Source organism: Styela clava, chromosome 5, assembly GCF_964204865.1.
Source record: "Styela clava chromosome 5, kaStyClav1.hap1.2, whole genome shotgun sequence".
Classification (NCBI taxonomy): Eukaryota; Metazoa; Chordata; class Ascidiacea; order Stolidobranchia; family Styelidae; genus Styela; species Styela clava.
The window spans coordinates 20,981,160-20,998,576 of record NC_135254.1 but is presented as its reverse complement, the minus strand read 5'-3'; the positions used below and the strand labels follow the sequence as shown (position 1 = coordinate 20,998,576).

The 17,417-nt window shown below is 36.4% G+C and overlaps 1 protein-coding gene across 1 annotated transcript; it reads right to left on the bottom strand.

Moving 5' to 3' along the window:
• Nucleotides 1-1,681: 1,681 nt before the first annotated feature.
• Nucleotides 1,682-10,907, bottom strand: LOC120344752 (DBH-like monooxygenase protein 1 homolog). The gene is made up of 13 exons (XM_078113173.1): nt 9,836-10,907; nt 9,614-9,724; nt 8,956-9,105; nt 8,379-8,469; nt 7,449-7,627; nt 6,486-6,563; nt 5,761-5,862; nt 5,400-5,502; nt 4,704-4,873; nt 4,069-4,161; nt 3,759-3,917; nt 1,872-2,011; nt 1,682-1,805 (listed from the first exon to the last, which is right to left on the bottom strand). Exons 1-13 carry the CDS (start codon nt 9,983-9,985, stop codon nt 1,682-1,684), a joined length of 1,650 nt encoding a protein of 549 aa, XP_077969299.1. The 5' UTR covers nt 9,986-10,907.
• Nucleotides 10,908-17,417: the final 6,510 nt, after the last annotated feature.

Below are 17,417 nucleotides of genomic sequence, written 5' to 3'. Positions count from 1 at the left end.
AAAATATTTTACCCTGACCATATCCTAAACAAAACTAGAACAGTGGTAATGTACAAGAAATATTACCATCCACCATCAACTCCTCGGCCAAATCAACCATAAGAAGAGACTGAACGATTCCCACAAGAATTGAAGGCAAGATATTTTTTCTCAAAGAACAAGATCTTCAAGCTAGACTGAGGTACCCAAATTATATTTAACGAGAGCAACAAAAAGGTAGAAAGCAGTACGCAATGAAGCAACTGTCCACACCATTGAAGCAGGATTTCGGATTTGGTTTAGTTGTAACAGAAATATCAAACATTATTTATGCATGTTCAACTATTGTCACCAAAAACGTTGGAGAAATACTTAGGAAACCTACTTAACCAAGACACAATTTCAAAACGAAATGTAAGGTAAGGATTGAAAACCGAATTCAACAAATTAGAGCAAATTTGTCTATATTATCAAAAATATAAAAAAAGTATATATTCGCATTGCGAAGTATTGCAAAAGACAGTTAACTATTGTATTTTGTTAGCATATAGTAATACAAAATGAGTACAACATTATTTTCAGGCTATATAGGAATAGACGATGTTTTGAAACCTCTATTTATGTTTTCTCATACGATTCCTCCTTTCATAGGGGACACGCTTTTTACATAAGTTCAGATCGAACTTAAACAATTCGACAACTTGCACAATTAGTGAAATTTCATCCAAATATAAATAAAACTAAAGAGACGGTAGGATAGGATAGGATTTACATATTTATCCCGGGGGAGAGGAAAGCCGATAAGACGGCTTATCCATATGGCGAACCACGGCCTCTCGTCCGGTTACCATTCCAAGTCGGGTATGGGATTAGTTTTTACTGTATTGTTTGTTTTTCGGAAGCATGGACTTGGTGGTGGAGGAAGCCGTAACCGACCAGCGGTTACGTGAACCACCCAACGACGGCGAGGAGTCCAGCAATCCTCTCGCACATAACCATCCCTGCATGGGATTCGAACCTGCGAACCCACGCAGAGTAATTAGAGGTGCGGTGGCGAGCGTATTCCTAACGCTTAGCCCGTTGAGCCACACCGGCGAGAGGCGAGCACAGAGAAAACTTCAAAATTGTGCTGTCGCTTGTTGTACTTTCATAAGGAATAGTCGTAGCTGAGGGGCAGACATTATAATCCTCTTCAATTTCGGAGAGCAATTTCTGTGTCTGCAGACAAGTCTTGCTTGGTTTAACGTACGGTGATGAGATGTTCATTACTTCAAACTGCTTGATAATCTATAAAACGATAAATATCATTGATTATATTTTATCCAGCGTTCTATCCTTTTTTAATTTTAAAATAAAATTATTGATTCCGATAATGGAATGATGTTCTCATACCTAAAACTATTGTTATATAATGTAGTTACCGATTTGTTTCTATCCAACGGGGTACAGACTTCATAATGTTCTGCTGTGTTGTAAAAGGTTTCAAACTGTTGAATTTCTTCCCGAGTCCAATTCTGCTGGTAAGGAATATATATTTAAAAGGATTACTGAAGGGCGTTTTATGTAAAGTAAAATTAATATTTGTGCTTTTCGCATTATTGTGTTCAATTAGATTATCATTGATCGCCTTATAAATCATACTGCGATCCTTTTGAGTAAAAAAATATAAATTGTGCTAGCCAGTAACTATTATATGTAAATTTTATATTGTAAAACACTGCAAATAACTTGCCTCACTCAGGTATTCAAATACTGTCGTTCCAGATACTTCGGAAGGGCCCACAAAACGGTATGACTTTAGTAGTGCCGGGTCGGTTCCAGCTATCCTGTGAAAATGACAGATTGGCTAAAAATAGAACTAAAGAAATTTAGCTCATAATTTACATACTTACTGTTCTATCTTGGTCATATCTATTCCAAGATGAGGCCAAACTAACTGATATGAAACTGACGATAAGCAATATCCCCAGTCAAGTTTCGGATAATAAAATACAAATGAAAGGCACATTTCTTGCATTGTACTGAGTCCGCCCTGCAATTTATATATACCTGCTGTAACTTTTATTAAAGTAAATCTGCCAGGTTCGCAACAAGGTAGATACAATACAGTAGATTTATTTAGATGTAGCTAACTGAACAATAGAGATCGCTTGTAAAATTTCTATAAGGTATATTTGCACTTTCAATCGAGAGATCTTGCTTCAATCCAACTTATCCTATAGATCGCAATATCCGCAAGATCCTATAGTCTATACCAGCGTTTCCCAAACTTTTTCGGCCACGGAACACTTAGACTTTTTATCTCGCCTCACGGAACACCAAAAAATGGAAAGCTAAAATTGATAAAGAAAAACGGTGTAATGTAGCGGTTCCCAATGGGTTCGCCGTGACGAGTTGCCAAATGCGCCGCGAAAACTAACAGAATTGTGTCCAACCGTAAATATATACTACTACGATTAAACATACCTGAAATATGATTGAATATTTTACATATTGCATTTATTATAAATTTTTTATTGTTTCCTAATTTAAATGCTGTGTATATGAATCAATAAATTCACCAATTCACAATTTTTTACCTGTCTATGTCGTTTACTTTCCATCACGTAGTGTTTGCCTCCAATGTTACCTCTAATGGAGATAAAAGTTACTTGCTGCAATTTCGCGAGCTGCAGTTTATTTATCTGCTGAATTGAATTTAGCGAACATGAGTAATTTTTCAGCATTTCATAGTAAAACCAGGCTTAGACGGAGGAAGAAGAGTTGACCTTTTGCCTTTATTCTTTAGACCTACTTGTTTGCTTATAACAAAACCAAAAGGATTGCTGTAAACTTGGGTTACCATATTTTTGTGACCTCAAAGCGGGACGCCTCCAAAGGCCATAGCTGTGTTTTTTTCAACATCAAATTTACCGATTTTACATTAGGCACACATTTAAAATCATCCAGGCTGTCTTCATTGATTATATTGTCATCGAGAGTGCATGCGGTGTCTGTCTAAAAATCGGTTTCAATTCAATAAATAGAAAGGACTTTACGTTAAGCGCCCTTTTGGCGTCTGGGGCTCACACGTAACAAATTGTAGCAATTAACCGCTAATAATGTTAGCGAAAAACAACGAAACAAAAAAAAACCACGCATCCACCTTCAGTAAGTATGCTACCACCGGTACGCCACACAGCAACAACAGTATCGAGAACATGCTAATTGGTAATGTTCATGTATCATGCTGACTGGGTGAACGCCAAAGCGGGACTTTTGGCTGACCGGTCGGGACGCCGGGACAAAACGTCAAAAAGTGGGACTGTTCCGCCTAAACGGGACGTATGGTAAGTCTATGTAAACTTAACAGACAAAAAGCTACACCGACGGTCACGAAAATGCCACTACTCTACCTCAGTTATTCCGCTTTAGGCCGACGATAACGCGATATTGAACGGTCAGTTTGGCGACAACTTCACGATCCCTAGATCGCAATGGCGATATTTTTGATTCCTTCTCCACGGAACACTCGAAAGACGCTCGCGGAACAATAGTGTTCCGCGGAACACAGTTTGGGAAACGCTGGTCTATACAAACGAATTATACAAATGACAATTTACAGATCTTTATGACCGCTGACCTATGTCTCTTTGTCCTAGGCCTAGGTGATGACTGTTTAGTAACAGTAAGGAGAAATGAGATATATCGGTATTGACAATATAACATTCAAACCACATTTTCTACATCAATTTGTAAGCTATATACTCTACGTTGTACTATGCTTGTCGATAAATTACCTCAGTGATTGTATCTCGGCCTTCGGTGTTATAAACACATTCCATCTGAAAAGAGTCTGTGTTTTTCACAACCACTGGTGGATGCAAAGCTCGAGAATCTTGATAGTTGAAGTCATAATTATTATCCATAGCGAGGTAAGGTAGTTCAACCCCGTTTCTGATGAATAAATTTGTATTATTTTTAGAAAAAAATTTCAAAATATCATTAGGAATTTGTAATATAGAGTAAAAGTTACATAGCAACATCAACAACATATTGATATAGATAGATAGATGATAGATATATTTATCTGTTTCCTGAAACATTCCTAATATGTCTCAGTCTTAACTTTCGTCCAACAAGATGTGAATGAAGGACGACATTGAATACAGTGATGTTTTCAACACCAGAATCTGTCATTCTCTGTGTGAGAAATGGTAATCTGAGGAGTTTATTTAAAGAAATTTTTTTTATATAGTTATCGCCAGTGAAGGGGACAATTGGCATTAAATCAGTATTTTCATCTTAAGCTCCTATTTATATAATTCATATCATACTTTTGAAAATCAATCTCACACTTAAAATTATAAAAAACTCATTATTTTCACTCAGTAGTTTGACTACCAAAGCATCAATAAAAACAGTAATCTGATTAATAACCAAAATGTTAGAACTTAAAATGTTTAATTAGATACTCGAACCTTGGGTGCCGCTGCTATAGATATTTCTTTGAACTGTGAATGTTATTTTTTTACTGGGTGGAAAAATAAACTTGACCATGACAGCAATATTATATAACAATTCATGTTATAAGAACGAGGCATCGTGCAATTATTATTCACTTTGTTAATTTTATGAATTTTTTTAACCTTTTTTTTCGAGTTCATTTTTCGTCCTATTTAAGCATACACTGAATGACTATTTTAGTTGATATTGATATCAGTAGAACGCATATAGTTACATACGTTTTCAATGCAGTCTGGTGTACAGTGTGATATGCTTGTAAAAGTCTCAGCTCCAGGTGGTATGATGTGGTCAAGCCCAAACACTGCGGACCCAGTCTCCAAAACACCTATGTCATATTTTCTCAAAGTTGAAGTGTAGGTGAAACGGAGACCAGAATTGTCGATGATTCCTATGAAAATATTGCATCTCAGTGTGTTGGATTTGTAGCATGCGCTTGGCAGTAAAACAGTGGCGATCGAATTTACTCTCGATTTGATGGCATTATTACATCTTCTTGGAGACCAATAGAATTCGGTCCGTCACAGTAGTTTGTATAGTAGGTATGTTTAAAAACGAGTTTAGTAAATAATTTAGGCTTACCATATTCCACATTTTGGAAAGATGTGCCGCATTCCTTTTCTATGAGTAGAGTGCCCGGTAATGTATTATGGGAGCTATTAGTAATACCTTTTTTAATCAACATAAATATTTGTTTGCTTAGCGAAGTCATTAAACCTACTTAACATTGACATGCCCATCTTTTCACTTAGTTTGAGAGGTAGAGACTATATCGCTGATGGCCTAATCCGAAAATTGTAGACCCGATTAAATGAAGTTTAACAATTATTTTGACAATTAAATGGCAAGCGAATATAAACATGTCAAAATAAGAAATACAAATTCAACATTATTTATTCATAGCGTTTTTCGCTAACCTGACTCCAGATTAGGATTATCGTAATGTGTTTCCAGTTGTATATATATTGGATCATTTTCTCCACCAACAGAAAACCCTGCTTCGTAGGGATAAACCACAGCCTGGTGAAGAAAAATATTGTATTTAAGAAATGAAAAGTGATGATGTATCTATAAAAAGCCACACTTTGCTTTATTTTAGTCAATCCATAATGACAAGACTGGAATAGTCTAGTTGAAATTTAAACGCAAACTAAATTACATTGCAATCTTTGAGTCTGAAGCAATGCAGATATTATCTATTTCCATTATTAAGAATTATATATACTTATTTTCTTGATTTCAAAACTATGGTGATGCAAACACAACAACCTAACTTACCTGACCACCAATTGCCCAAATAGCTATAACGACGGTGCAGGTTTCAAAATGTTCCATATTAGGACTATAACAACGTTCATCCACTCCAAGATCTGTTTTATTCTGAGAATGAGTAAATTCGAAATATATTTTTTAACACAGGCACAAAATACATATAACTTTACAGCAACAAGAATGCAAAGTGTCTGTCTTCTTTAATACCATTACGGAAACGCGATATTTAAAAAATTTAAACAACATAATATGCCTTATAGAATTCAACTCCCTAACTGTCCTCCTGAAGGTGTTGATTTGATATGTTTCGAAGCAATTTCAACAATATGTATTTTCTGTCTCAATAATGATTATACAGCATTATATATGTCGGTGCTCGTTCAAATTACCAATAAACTACTTTGCTTTGGTTGAGGGCAAGCGAAATTTTAAAAACTTTCATAGATATATTCTGAAACTAGTTTGTGTCTTGGACTTTGTTCGTTCGTTTGTTCGTTTCGCTGATTCAGGACATTAATTCATAACGTGGAACCTCTGGCACTACATTTTAATGACTGTATAGTTAGTTGGAAGTTGTATGAAATGGTTAGACGTGGAAATTTCGTTGAATGAGTTCACCGAAGCAGCGGTTGCATTCTCCGCTTATTAGCATTGAAACTCAAGTGTCTATTTGATTTGGAGAGGGCAGATGTTTTTCATCTTTTGAACAACAATTAACGCAAGTACTTTACCTTCAGAACATCTCCACAACGATAAAGCAACATATGGTGAACATTAAGCTCATTTCCTTTATGAATTACTGGTTCAAACTAAATATGAGAATGCCATGAAATATGTTAAAATTATTGAAAAAACCCGTGTAATAAAAATTGATGCAAATATGAGTGCAAAGAAGTATTTGTTTTGAAATTAAGAGGTCGTATTGGTAGGTTGAAAATGATAAAAATGGCTTGTTTTTGGTACCACTGTAGTATGCGAACCAAGATGGCAGACACCGGAACGTAAATTGTGTACCAGATTAGTGTTAGGCAATAATTCTTTTCCAATTTTCCCTATTTCAGTTATATTACGAGTTCGGGGACTAGCCAAGTGACTCCCGTAGTATTTGTGCCTAAAATTAGGACCTAACCCTAATCTGGTACACATACTACGTTCCGGTGTCCGATATCTTGATTCACATACTAACGGAGTACCTGTTTTTGGGCGAAAATGGGTACAAGTTGAAAAAACAGTGATATTCCCCGTCTTGCCGAATGAGAACGATAATAACCATAAGTTTTTCTGGTGGCAATAACTAGTTATATCGAGATGGGTTATCAAAAACGTCGCTATCCGTAGCTTTTCTGCTGATGTGGCAGTCGGATTCTGCTTGCCAAGTTGAAATTTTCAATTTTCGAGGTAAGGAATTATTTTTTCAACAGATATGGAAATGATATCGAAGCCAACTCTAGAGTCAGAATTCAGATATTTCATTAGAATTTCCCATCCCATGGGTCTGAGTCACAAATACCTTTTTCGAAAATCACATCTTTATTTTGATGATTGGCTTTATGGCTTGTATAACATTCATTTGCAACAACCACGTGAAATTAAAATGACTAGCACAAATCTATATTAAATCTGATAAAACAATTAGACCAATTCACAAAAAGGATATATAAAAGTGACTGCACGGCATTCAAAATTATACCAACCTTCACTATGTGATGCTTTTTCGTAAATGCGGGAAGTTTGAATAGTTTGCAGTTATAGTATGTATCATTCGCAGGTATTTTGAAATCCGAAACGAGTATATCAAATGTTTCATATACCGGTCCGACTGGAAGATCCGTAGGCCGTTCGGGAGACTGTAGAAAGTACATGCTTTCTGCACCTAAAGTAGTGTAACAAGTCCTATTGTTAAAGTGAATAAAAATAATATTTATATATATATACTCAAATTAATAAAATTTACTGTTATATAAATTGAGAAAAGTTGACTATGTAAATCATTTTAAAAATTTAGATAAAGAATAGTTCATTTATTTTTTGACAATCAAACAAGTGTATTTATTTAAATGCGTGCCAGCGGGTAATTGACACTGAAGATGAACAACTTGACTTCATTTAGACCAGATAACTTTAAGGAAATAAAATAATATGAAGTGGCGTAGATACTATCTTGCTAATTGACAAGCGAAAACTTTGGCATCAATAGATTTGCTCTTTCGATATACTCTCTTTTTATATGAACATCGGAATATCACAGTTAGACATAAACCCCTTTGTTACACCCTAGTTGACCTGAGTTTGCGTTGTAATTCGAAACCTATTAGTTGTGACGCAGACATTGTTGTTATCCACTGTTCAAACGCGTCACTTCATCTTTGACAGTAATTGGTAGCAAAAATGTTTCTCACGAATTTAACAATTACGATGGTTATTTTTCTGATACCCAGCAGAAATTTGGTAGCGTATCAAGATTTAATAGAGATAGATTTAATTTTCTTTTGGCTTCAATATATGAAAAGCACATGATTAAATACATAAATTAAATTATATTAATTGCTTGAATCAACTGTATGTTGTTTTTGTGCGTTTCATAATCGCTATACAGCTTATATTTCAGCTTTAAATGGACTCACCTCTTTTTGTTCCATGGTAATCATATGGAACAATATCATTTCCAGCTGGATCGCTATCACCATACGCCCAAATCAACCGTTGAGTGCTTTGCTATGAAGCAATCATAACATGTATGGGTATATAATGGTATAATATTTTAATCCTACATATAATAAGAAACATATAATAAATACAAACGCGATAAATTTTGAAGCAAATTCCACGAAGTCGCAATAACGCACAATATGTTATGCTGATGCGCCGGAATGGCTTGGACATAAATGAAAACTAACAACTGTGTGCGCTCCAGAAGTATGTGTACCAACCAATAAGGAGGTAAGGCGTGTTTTTTTCGCCTACTTTACATCAAGTTGTGTAAAAGGACTGAAAGGCTTCAGGGCAGGGGGTATATTCACTTGGCTAACACAGACAGCCCCCGAACTCGTAACAGAACTAAAATAAGGGAAATCGGATTTGAATTATGGCCTAACCTGGTACACACACCACGGGAGTACCCATTTGTGAAATATAAATGAATTGCGTTCATGTAGAGATCAAAGTTGTATTCTCCCGTGTGTAAGTTTAATAGTAAAATACCGTGATTTCTCTGTCATATTCTGTCTCACAAGCAGCAAGTTGTCGAGAGAATTTGAACATTGTCCAACCATCACGCTCTGCTCCTGCTAATACGTTGATGTCTTGTTCAGGATCAAGAGGAGGAAAGGTGTTGTCAGTGCCATGCCTATCCTTTATAACAAAAATAATAGCATGTAAGCCCAATGACTTTCGAGGTGTCTCAGTTGTATTTCTTCGAATATTGTTTGTGATTCTGGATCGCAGTTCGATTCGGTTCCATTACATTTGAACCCACGTACATTTGAACCCATGACAATTGCACCTGTATGCTATTGTACCTATGAATTTTTTTTTGTTTTACGGATAGTTGAACCCATACTAACCCTAACCCATGGGTTTTAGCACCCGCATATAGATTGAACCCGCTGATATACACATAGGTTCAAATGTACGAGGGTTGAAATGTACGGTCACCGTTCGATTCATATATATATGTATCACGTAACTATACTTCAAAGAGCTTCAAATAAATGGGACGATAAACATGATTGGTAGAAGAAATCATATATATATATAATGAGTCACAGTACTTTCGTGAAACATTCATTCCTCGACTAAGTACAGTAACTCAATTGCAGTTCTTCCACATGGTTTCTTATAACTAATTTAGATTGCTAACCGTTACTCTGACCGTTCCATTCTTTACCCATCCGACAAAAATATCTGCAGATTTCATAGCTCCATTTGGTGAAAAACCAATTCCGATCCATCCAGTTGTCTGTCCCACAACCTATCAAATATATAAAAAAAATGAGAAAAATGGTGAAATTGCTTTAAAATTGAATTCACTTCCTCCGTCAATTGGTTATCCAAAATTATATATCTTGAGAAATTTACTCACCTCAAGAATAATATCCGTCTGGTTGAATTTCCAATACAGTTTTATATTTCCGGATCTCAGACTAGCAGAGTGCGTATAAGTTTCACTCGCTTGCATTTCACATCTCGCACAAACTGATATAGCGATTAAAATAGTAATTCTGCATTTCATTTCACCGTTATTTTTCGAAAGCGTACTGATAAAGCTTTTCGAAGAACTTCGAGCGCTTCGGCGTGTCACATTAAATAGGATGTTACGTGTATGTGTATACTGATTATACAAATTGTTCTAATAAATAAGCTGGAAAGTTTTTGAATACTTTATCGATATTCTCAGGTCGGCTACATTGAAACAGCATTTATATATATTTTCGGTCGACCACTTTCAATTAAAATTACAAAATGTTCACAGATATAGAATGGGCTTATATACTTCTTTCAACCCCAATTATGAAGACAGTCTATATTATATTTGGCAACTTGGATAGACTGAATGAATGGTTAGGGTTAAGTTATAGGATCACATTTTTTTCTGATGCCACTTTTACATTGACGTCGAAGTCAAAAAGATAACAGCGCTTTTTGAATTCCATGCATTTCCGATAAGCTCCTTCTCTTAATTTTATACCAAATGAACTTTTTAAATTAGTGCATCGAAGAGTGGCGGATGAAACCCTCCGATAATTTGCGACTAGACTACTTGATTGCTTCTCTTGTTTGCCTTTATTATTGTAAAAATTCACACTAGCATTTACATTTTTTGTGGCGTTTCCCATTACCATCACTACTACGACTGTCCACTACTTGTTTTTGCATGACGCTTCAACGAGTTCTGCAGAAATAATGGTGAAAATAAGTCACGCGTATAAGTAGTTCGAAACTACAAAGGATGGGTGAGTAAACCTAACTGGCATAACCCAATCAGTCGAACACAATGTCGAAGTAATTGGTATGGTAAATGTTGGATATATGCACAATATGTTCAGGTCTAATCCGAGAGTGCTGAATTCTTTGGAAAATAATCTCTTTGTGAAGCAAAATAACATTACCATCATAGTTATAAGTCATTGTAGAATGTAGCCAAATTTATTTATTTTTCAATTTGCACGCTTCGTTGCCTAGCCCTACCCCCTGAGGCCATAAAATGTGAATGCTTATAGTAAAGACACAGAACAGACCGTGTATAACGGTGACTAGTTCGTGTTATACTTAAACACGAGGAAAGCTTCGATTTCCACTATAGAGTAAAGATGGGGATTTATTTCAGCTTGTCAGTTGTATCATGGTCTCAAAAGTCGGCCGAGGGACGCATGGATGTAGTATACAACACTATAAATGTGCAAAGTATTGCGTTGGTATACAAAAAAGTCAAATAAATCAACGTAGAGTGCGTAGTTATTTCCCTATAGACATTCTTGCTTTCCTAGGAGGCGGCCGCCGAACTTTAAGTACGTGGACATGTATGATCCGATTCTGAGAGAGATATGGGTACAGAAAACAATTTAAACAATGCATGATGGGTTTTTTATTGCTGTAAGATTCTTTAATATTTATTCCTTGAACACATGCGTCCCAAAGAGATGAACAAAATGAGATTCCTTATTTGGTGATCCCGAAATAGTTTTTCAATGGTAATGACACTTTAAGCCTCCAGTCTATAATCGAATGTCCTAATTGAATAAAATAGGCAGTTGGGCACCAAAAAACATGTATTTGTTTCTAATTTTAATACGTCTGAGGTGTTCAGTGTCAGTATTTTCAATGATTTAGCCGGTATATCCAATGATGTTTTGCTTGCTATTTGTTTGGTGTAAGTGGGAACGTATCAGCAGCATTAGATTTTGCCCACTTCCTGATTTTCCGTATAGTTGTTTGTTTCGCCATGTATTGTTTCTTTGATAGATAGGCCTAGATAGATAGACGATACACACATATTAAAAATGGAAAATTCTGGAGAACGAGCAAAACCTTAAAACGTTTAAAACATGAGAAATATCATGTGCCCACTCACCAGAATGTAGGCTACTCACAAAAAAAAAATCACAACAAACACAAACCTTGTGAAACGAGGCTTGGATTAGAAGTAAACACACAAAACGATTCGAATGTACTGAACTTTCGGCCTGTTAAAACTTAGGCTAATGGCCAATTTAATCTAATACGAATAAAATAATATATAGTGTGGAATGCAAGGTGACGACGATAGTAAAAAAACAATGAAAAACTACATTGATTGGTGGGTATTGGAGATATCGTAATAAAGTGATTTGAGATGTATAAGCAATCTGAATCAATCAAAACTATAATATGCAATTCAAGAGTCCTGCTGCACACCAACGTTTCGTCTGACCAAAATCAGACTTCCTCAGACAAGCAGTTCCCGATTCTATAATCAGTTACTTTTACTTTTGTTTTTATCTATTTTTTTATCGTCTATTGCTGATTATGGAGTCGAAATAAACTTATACTCACTTATTATACTTATACAAGCAGTTTACAACAATGACAAGAAAATAATAACCATGCGTTTTATATGCGACGATAAATAAATTTGTTTGGGAATAATCGTGACCAAATAATGAATAAACGATTATTCATATCTAAAAACAGATTGCGACGAAAAAATACGATCGGTTTTCGGCATGGAATAATCGTTCCGCGGTTTACTTGATCTCACGTTAAGATTTACTATAATATTTTTCGAAGTATTCCAGGCTCAGCTCTTGATAGTCGGGGTTCTTTTATAGTGATTTTTGAAAGTCGTTGAAGTATTTTAAATAATGCTTCTAAATTATTTTCTTGTAGTCAGTGGCGTGCCTAGAGGGGGGCAAAAGGGGCAGTATACGCTTCAGAGAGCATCAGAATCAAACTGTGGAGTTGGCATTATTCCACATATTTGGTTTTATATATATATGTGACTATGTGTTATTATTTAATTGAAAGCTGACATTACATGTATAGTTTTGTGTGACTGGCTGTGGTGATGGTGAGTAAACAATGGATGATTCCCTGACCATTGACCCCAGAAGAACTTTTCCTATATATTACAATTGCAACATAATATGGGGGGGGGGGGGGGGTGCGAGTTAGTGCCTTAAACTGGTTTATATGTTTCAAACATTCAACCCTGTTATTTAAAAGAACCGGTAGAAAATTTAGCCTAGTCTGTCAGCGTTCCCTCTAAGAAAATATTACATTGCGAGAGCATGAATATTTTAAGGCTGAGAAGAGGTCCCAACTAGGGTTGGGATTTCGGAGCCAGTTTTTGAAATCCTGGTATCGGGATATCCCGTGATTGAACCGTATAATCCCGGGATTTTTGTGGATTAAGTGAAAGATTGAAACAACTTGCTTGGCAATAAAATCACGTATTCATTTCATGTAATATTGACGCAGAAATATTAGAGGATCTAAGTCAGTGGTTCCCAACCTTTTTTTTTTATGTCGCGGCACACTATTCAGCTCTTTAAATATTCGCAGACACCTATCACAAAACACGAACATTTTCTACTCATAAAGAGTGCGATAGTCCAAAGCGAATAAATGGTTAATAATTACCGATATTACAACGTGGTCTTCAAACGCACCGCGGATCACACGCTTCGATTTTGCTCGCCCTTCCCCGTTCCACGTAACCACGTTACGCCCTTATTATTATCACATGTATGCTCACTTTTTTACAACTTAATTCATTTTTGTTACAATTCAATATGTTTCTCCCATTGCCAAAATCATTCAATAGTATTAATTATTATCGCTAAAAACACTAAATAGATTAAAGTTGTTATAAACAATTGTCACCGCTGGACTATCTTTTCACGTTATGAATTTCGTGCAAGGCCCGAGCATAATTTGATGGCAAACAAAGATCATAGCATTTACTATGTCGAAAAGCTTATTCGACTGTTCAGACCGCAGAAACTACCCGAAAACATAACCGCTTTTGTGTTCGAGATATGAAATAATCGTCAATTCTACCACGCTTTCGTGAAGTAGTGCAATTTACCAAATTTATGAAGGTTTCGTCAAGTTTCAATGCATCAGTGTTTGGAAACTTTGGACTACCACGCGTTTCGCCAGATTACTGGCGTGATTACAGATCGCAAGGGTGGGCAAAACAGTATATTTTCATCGAATCGAATAGTTGATTGAATTGTCGAATATCGGGTTGAATTCGGGATTTTATTCCGATTTTTATCTTTTGGGTCGGCTTCGATCTTTCTTGTCACGTCACCGTTTGTAAATTAAATGTCCCAATTTTAAGCTAAAAATATTATCATTTCTGATGCCGGAATGCGGATATTTATGACTTAAACTGTAAGCGTGGATGACATTTTTACAAAATAAGTATTAAATAAAGTCGTATAATCTACCATTTGTGAGAATAAATATATGTGGATAACAAAGCTTTAAAATCCCGGGATTTTTGTAGGAAATAATTGCAGGATCGGGATTGAGAAAAACAGTTCAAATGCCGGGATTTCCCGGGGTCCCAACCCAACCCTAGTCCTAACTCAGGCTAACTGATTTACAAACTTTGTGAACTATTACAACAACAATATGTTATCAGAATGCGAACAAAGTACGTACACATTTAACTCAAAAAGCTTTTCCTTGTTTTCGTAAATTTTTAATGGTTATACACTTTGTCCATGTTTATTACTGGCCCACGGGCACCGGCCCGCGCTGGCATTGTAAGTCTGGCTCAAAATAGCTCTTTCCATAGGGTTCAGGAGAAATCCGGGAACTTTTGAACTTGGACATAACAGACACGTGTGTGACATCACAATGAACAGTGGTAACAAAAATACTTGTGAAACATGAAACGGGCATTCTAACGAGGCGTTAGGTTAGAAAGTGTGGCGAGCCACGCTTTGAAATCGTAATGTTACATAATATGCGCGAGAATGAGATTTTACTGCGCAAATGGTCTGGTGGTACTGCGCAATGGCTCACCTTAGAGGGAACCTTGTCTGACACTACTATTTTTGGACTAATTTATCATTACTGCAATTAAACTATATAAGAAGACAGGATAATCATTGAGTTATAAACGCCAAAACGGGTTAATGTTTACAACCATGCCAGAAAATCTGGCTGTGCGGCCGCTAAAATGTGTAGGCCTACTGTTACGTCACTTTTGTGAAGTGGAAACAGAGATTTTCCTAAATATGCTAAAGCAGTGGTTCCCAACCTTTTATGGCTCGTGGCCCTTTTCCGGCGCCTTTTTGCTCTCGCGGATCCCCTGTACGTCATTCCAAAAACTAAACGTGTTGGGTTGTATGATGTTTTACGGCATTTTATGGAATGCGGAAACAAACCACAGACAAGAATGGCCAAGCTTTTTATTATACAATCAATGGGAATCTCTCGCTTGTCTGACGAGGTTCCTGATATTATTCTTTGATATAGCAAGACGAATGTCACTGTCAACCTTGAGACGGATTTGATGCTTATAAGATCAGAAAAACCAGATTCGCACAAATAGGGTTGTAACAAATTGAACAAGCAGAACTGATGTCAACGTCTTTCACCTGCGCATAATTTTTGTCACTTCACTTCGGTATGCTATGGGTGTGTCTGCTGCAAGTGACGCTTAAGCTTTGATGGCTTCGTTGCTGAGGGCATCATAACATAAAACGCATTGCGGTTTTTCCTTGCCACCCTCTCACACTGAGGTAAACCCCATTTCAAGATAACTTTAAAAGTACTTTCCTGATTTAGCCATGCTTGTTAAGTTTTAGTAAGCAACACAATCTTCTTTGTTACACGTTGGATGTAGAAAAATTAGATAGTTCGTTTCAAACAATGACATTAAACATTGCTTCAAATAAGAACGTGACCAGTGACCACATCAGTGATTTCCCTACACCCCCCCTATAGGGGGTGAACACCCCCCCTAAAATTTCAAACACCCCCCCCCCCCCCTAATTTTGAGGTGCGATTCCACACTAAGGGGTTCTAAACCGCAGTCTGCGGGACAATTACGGCCCGCGTGACGATTTAAAATGTCCCGCCGAACTTGAGTGAAATAGTTTAACCCTTCATGTGGTACCTTTTGAGTTTTAGATACCGTCTATTGTTACATCATTATCACAGTTTAAGCACGTTTATTTCGTAACAATTGAATTATTTCGGTATCTTATGTTTACGTATGGGTATTAGGATTACACACTGCAGTATTTTAGATATCAGCCGTATATTAAGAAAGCTTAAAGATATCACAAAACGAAAACTAGGCACTGAAAACAGACGTTTTTTAGATGAATGACAGCATTTTTATTTCTTTATTGAAAAGAATCAAACTTCAGCGATTTGTCTTCTTACCAACAAAATATTTCAGTTCTGAAGGAATACAACATTATGCGACATTATGATCCGTTGACGAGCTTATTCCAAAATTTAATTCATACAAAAGTCAAACAAACATGTTCAAAAAAATTAGAAATGTGTAACAAAACAAGCCATAAGTAGCCATTCATACAATGCCAGATGAGCAAGTAACTTCATTAGTCACTATCAGTTGCAAATTACTTGTTGAAACGTAGTAGTATATATTTACGGTTGAAAGCCGTGCTTGTTATCTATTCCCCGGGAATTCTATCAGCTAAATATTATAATTATTGATTTCATCACATAACAAACTGCTATGCTAGGTGTATCTAAAATCAAGCTTAGAGCCTATTTTGGTGTCGATTTCTCAAAATTTTCTCAGGACGCTTGAGCGCGCCCTGAACCCCAGCCGTGTCGTCCCGCACTTTTCCTCGCTCCCCTTTTTTGGCCCTACAATTACATTCTGCTGTGGATTTTGACTCGCGTCAATCAACTTGGGGGGCCCCCCATGTAGCCTACATCGTTTCTTAAATACATACCATTTTTTTAAGAATACAAACAGCCGCGTTTTATCTCTAACAGCAAATTATTTACCACCCCCTAAATTTTGAAACACCCCCCCTAAAAAGAAAAGCTGGGGAACATACTGGACCACATGCCCCTGAAATCACTGTAGCTGCGTTCTCGTATTTATCATTGTGATGTCAGAACTCGTATTTATCACAATAGGTCTACGGGATATAAATCGAAATAGTTTTTGTAGGCTATTGTCATAGGCAGCAAATGCCCGAGCGTGTTACAAAAAAAAACGATAATAAACTGCAAATAATTTCCTAAAATCTTAATTTAATCGCAGACCCTGCGAAAATGCTTCGCGGACCACCGAACCCCTGGCGGAGAACCACTGTGCTAAAGATTTTCTTGCTTTATTGGTTGAGCTTGACTGGGATATTTTTCCAACTTCTTACATTGCATATCGCTAGTCGCGAACTATCTTTCTCAAAGTTGAAACAGATAAAACATATTTGAGGTCTGCGATGTCAAATTAGCGCTTGTCGAGTTTATCTTTGATTAGCGTCGAAACGAAATTCTTGATGAGCGAGGTGAAAGAGATGTCGTTCAGTCATTTGTTGGCAGCAAAGTAGCGATTGGACATAGAAATAAGTGACTTCTTTTTTGTTAATAAATGAATTCGATCTTATATAGAGGACTTGCATGGGTCACGTGACTTTGTTTACTGGACGGCAAAAAAACAAAAACGTCCATTTGGC

What these genes read in the sequence shown, in the direction of transcription:
- LOC120344752 (XM_078113173.1), bottom strand. Translation starts at nt 9,985, where the DNA reads ATGAAATGCAGAATTACTATTTTAATCGCTATATCAGTTTGTGCGAGA. An exon ending in AGACGGATATTATTCTTGAG is followed by an intron (nt 9,725 to 9,835) that starts GTGAGTAAATTT and finishes TATATTTGATAG; the next exon opens with GTTGTGGGACAGACAACTGG. An exon ending in GCCGAGATACAATCACTGAG is followed by an intron (nt 2,012 to 3,758) that starts GTAATTTATCGA and finishes TATAAATTGCAG; the next exon opens with GGCGGACTCAGTACAATGCA.